This window comes from Gadus macrocephalus, chromosome 23 (genome assembly GCF_031168955.1).
Source record: "Gadus macrocephalus chromosome 23, ASM3116895v1".
In the NCBI taxonomy this organism is placed as follows: domain Eukaryota; kingdom Metazoa; phylum Chordata; class Actinopteri; order Gadiformes; family Gadidae; genus Gadus; species Gadus macrocephalus.
The window spans coordinates 17,317,389-17,321,984 of NC_082404.1; the positions used below are offsets into that span (position 1 = coordinate 17,317,389).

At 47.6% G+C, this 4,596-nt stretch overlaps 1 protein-coding gene across 1 annotated transcript in view; it reads left to right on the top strand.

Annotated features, from left to right (window-relative positions):
- Window positions 1-4,310, top strand: part of LOC132452552 (vasoactive intestinal polypeptide receptor 2-like) — a gene marked incomplete at its 5' end in the record, with an annotated part of 11,024 nt that extends 6,714 nt beyond the window's left edge. The window contains 2 exon segments of the mRNA XM_060045234.1: window positions 1,389-1,430; window positions 2,549-4,310. Of these exon segments, the coding sequence (XP_059901217.1) occupies window positions 1,389-1,430; window positions 2,549-2,722 (216 nt within the window).
- Window positions 4,311-4,596: the final 286 nt, after the last annotated feature.

The window sequence follows — 4,596 nt, forward strand, 5'->3', positions numbered from 1 at the left end:
GAGAATTCCCCACGTCCCAGCATGCAGCCGGACGCTCCCTGATGGAGGGGGGAGGTTTGGAGAGCGCTGGCTAAACTGGGAGATGGTCGGAGGTTGAGCTCGCGGGTCAGAGAGGCTTCTCCTGTTGGTCTGAGAGGAGGCCTCGTGAATCACAGCCCGGTCCAGTGGTGGGAGATGGGGGACGTAGAGGAGAGGGTCTGTGTTCGTCCCAATCTGGATCCTATCAGTTCATTTTGGATTTCCAAAGGGCGTCACCAAAATACCTCTGGTTGCAATTGGATAGGCCCTCAACCAATCATAGCAGGGAATCGGATGACGCCGCACCGATCGACGAAAAACCGGCATCTTTCGTCTCAACAAAAGCTCTTTGTTCTTCTTTGAGCGAAGATACACCGTGAATACTGTCTGCCTAGCGTAAGCGTGGTGGGGGGGGGGGGGGGGTGTACAAGGTCAGGTGTGCTTCATTTACATCCCACTCGCGCGCTGCTCTCCGTGCGGCCTCCGCACCACATGCTGTGACGTCCGACGCAGGCCGGAGGGTGAAGTGAACCGCGACCCGGGGGTCGGGAAGAACGGCCGAGCCTCGATGGCGTCGTAGACAAACAGCACGGTCAACCGGGGTAGCAACTCCAGAACCGCTGAACAGGTAAGTACACAGGTGTGTTGACTTACCTGTTCAGCGGGCTACCTCTGTTATCCGACAAAGACGTCGTGTGTGTGATGAGTCAGAGGAGCGAGGTTGGGGGCGAAATGATTTTTGATCGGATGTCCCGTCTCCATGGAGACCCTCCTGGACTTAACCAATGGATCTTTCAGTGACCAATCCCAGAGCACATCGAGTATAGAACAAGCTCAAAATAAAATTGACTTATTTTAAGTACGATGACCACTTTAGGGTCTCAAAGGGCTTATGAGACCCTGCTGACCCTTAGTGTGCGTGTGTGTGTGTGTGTGTGTGTGTGTGTGTGTGTGTGTGTGTGTGTGTGTGTGTGTGTGCGTGTGTGTGTGTGTGTGTGTGTGTGTGTGTGTGTGTGTGTGTGTGTGTGTGTGTGTGTGTGTGTGTGTGTGTGTGCGTGTGTGTGTGTGTGTGTGTGTGTGTGGTTTGTGATTTTGCGAGAGAGCTGTGAGCAAGTGGCAAGAATAATCTAGTAGCCGGGTGCTTGACGGACAATAGGTTATCTTCGAGCACCCTAGCTTCTAGATGTGTGTGTAAGGTTGCACACACATACATTTGCACAAAACACTCCCAGACACACACACACACGCACACACACACACACGCAAAACACACGGCTTTGAAGCACACAATGCCAATACATTAGGCTGGCATGTTTGGATTTACGGCGTGGTGATTGATGGGGAGAGCGTTCTCTGTGTTTGCCTCTCAGGGTCTGGTGGTCGCCATACTCTACTGCTTCCTGAACAGTGAGGTAAGCCACCCACACACACACAGGAACAGACGTACGCACACACACAAGTAGGCATGCGCACACACACACGAGTTGGCATGCACGCTCAAGCAGGCATGTATACAGACACTCCTGCGCACGCGCACACACGTGCACACACCGTAGATAAAATATAAGGTACACATGGACCCATATGGATACACACGTACAAAAGACACATAAAAACGCACAGAGGCACACAATGAGTGTGTATATGCCCACATGTTGTGTATTTCTGTACACAAACACACAGACACACACACACACACACACACACACACACACACACACACGCACACACACACACACACACACACACACACACATACATACATACATACATACATACATACATACATACATAGAGACATAAATACACACATTCACGCACCCAACTGGCGACCTTCCAGTTTGTTCTCAGGCTCGACCAACACATCAGAGCTTCCTTCCATTGTTGGAATGAATGAGATATGAGTTCTATACGGCTCACAACCCACACACTGCTTTGATGTTCCCGGTGGAATTCATTCAGCCTTTTGAGACCAGTTTCATCAAAGCTTCAAAAAAAGCAACACAATTACAGGTAATGTTGAACGACTAAGTGTATAGGAATCCACTTTGTCGATGTGTTTCTCTATGCATGTGTGTGTGTGTGTGTGTGTGTGCCTGCATACATGTGTGTGTGTGTGTGTGTGTGTGTGTGTGTGTGTGTGTGTATCTGTGTGTGTGTGTGTGTGTGTGTGTGTGTGTGTGTGTGTGTGTGTGTGTGTGTGTGTGTGTGTGTGCCTGCATACATGTGTGTGTGTGTGTGTGTGTGTGTGTGTGTGTGTGTGTGTGTGTGTGTGTGTGTGTGTGTGTATCTTTGTGTGTGTGTGTGTGTGTGTGTGTGTGTGTGTGTATCTTTGTGTGTGTATCTTTGTGTGTGTGTGTGTGTGTGTGTGTGTGTGTGTGTGTGTGTGTGTGTGTGTGTGTGTGTGTATCTTTGTGTGTGTATCTTTGTGTGTGTGTGTGTGTGTGTGTGTGTGTGTGTGTGTGTGTGTGTGTGTGTGTGTGTGTGTGTGTGTGTGTGTGTGTGTGTGTGTGTGTGTGTGTGTGTGCAGGTCCAGAGCGAGCTGAAGAGGAAGTGGCGGACCCTGTCTCTGAAGCGCTACGCGGGGCGGGACTCCCGCCTCCGCACCACGTCGGCCAGCCGGAACGGGGGGGACCCCTCGGCCCCCCTGGCCCGCAACACCCGGGCCCAGTCCATCCTACAGACTGAGACCACCATGCTCTGAGGCCCCGCCCCACCAGGAAGTAAACAGGAAGCGGCCACCGGCTCTTCCCGCCCAAACCAGGAAGCACATAAAAACCTAGCTGCTCGCGCCGCTGCCACCCAGCCAGGAAGTTAACAGGAAGTGGACGCCGGCTCCATGATCTTGACTGGGAAGTAAACAGGAAGTAGCTGATGGCTCCGCCGCCCTCCACAGAGCCATTGTAATCCAATCGTCGTCAGACGTTCCCCTCATGTCTGAAGAGAACACTGAGGTTCATTTGAACGAAGAGGGGTGCCAAGCTCCTTAAACTCATGAAGACTTTACAAACGGGGAAGTGTGAGCGTATTGACAGGATGTTGTTGTTTTTGTTTTTGGTCATGAACGTTGGCTGAAGATGCAGTTATTCATGGGACGACCAGCAGAGGAGCTGAGAGGAGCTCAGAGGTTCAGAGTCTTTGTCCCCACTCACCGCTTCATTCAGCTCTTCAGAGGACCCCAGAGACTAGAGATACCCCGATGGTGACCCAAGTTTCCCCCATCTCTCTGCTCATGTGCCAGGAGATGAATGGTACAACAAGGGACCAACAGAGATGGAGTCACACTGATATCCTTTCAGTGACTTGTCGTTCTGTTTTGTGCAAAGTTGTGGATATGTGTTGGTGCTAAAGTGTTGTAACCTATCAACAAGTAATTCAACAGTATACCGACATCTTCATTATACTTGTGTAAAACAGTCCCATTCCGCAGATGAAAACATTTAAATAAAGCATTAAGCTGGTGACATTGTGCAGATATAGCACAAGTTCTAGTTAAAAGGAAACTTGTAGCATTTTTCCTGTGCCATTAGTTTGTTTAAACCCCGCCCCTTCTCTGTGATTGGTGCATTTATTTTGATTGTGATTGGTTGGAGGTGAGTAAAATGCATCCTGTTCTGGTAGGCAGCATGGATGTACGGATAAAATGGCTGACAAAGGGATTCTTAAAAAGTGAGTATTATATTAAAGATGGACTTATGTACACAGAACAAAACTTGTTTATGATATGATGTTGTTAATTATTTGTAGTATTTGTTGACGTATTGCATATGTTGTATTAGCTGGCATAAAGATTGTGTATATAAAGGCCAAATGGACTGGAGTTGATGGAATCTTTTCTCACAGTGGTAGAGGTGCTTTCCTTTCCATGGATTCTCTTCTCTTGTGTTTTCAGATTTACATTTCAAAAAGATTTACATTGGTTTGCTTTGTATTTTTTGTTTGTTTGAGTACCCCCTGCAGTTTTCCAAAATACCCCTGGCCGTACGCGCAGCGTAACCCCATTTCAGAACCGTTGGATCAGAGGGAAGTTGCTGGGGTTCAATCATGAAATAATGAAGATGGAGAGTCAGGCTACAGAATAGGACATATTTTATTTAGATTCAAACACACTAATAAATAGCTAATTAACAAATGGCTAGAACCTTTAACAAATCCAGTGAAAAGATCCAGTGACAAATCCTTACCGAAAACCAGCTATACAACATCGTCACAAAATGTGCAAACATTGATAAATACAATTCATGAATAAATATGACTATTGAATATTATCTATCTTTTTAAATACATTTAAATGTCGAAAAATATTATCATAATTTAATAAATAACCTCTTTCAGGTTGAATGCTTGTATATCTGGACTACTCTAGCTTAACTGAAAACAACTCTAGCAGTTCATTGTTTTCCTCTCTAAGTATCTGGTGAGCAATCTTGAAGCTCATTGGCCGGCGCTGAATAAGAAGCATTTCTATTGGACGGTATAATGCGTTGAGGGCGTGGTGCCGGTGGTTCCGTCCAATGGTGGAGCAGAGGAGCCGGAGGTGATGACCTTCAGGAGGGAGGTGGGGGAGGAAGGTGACGG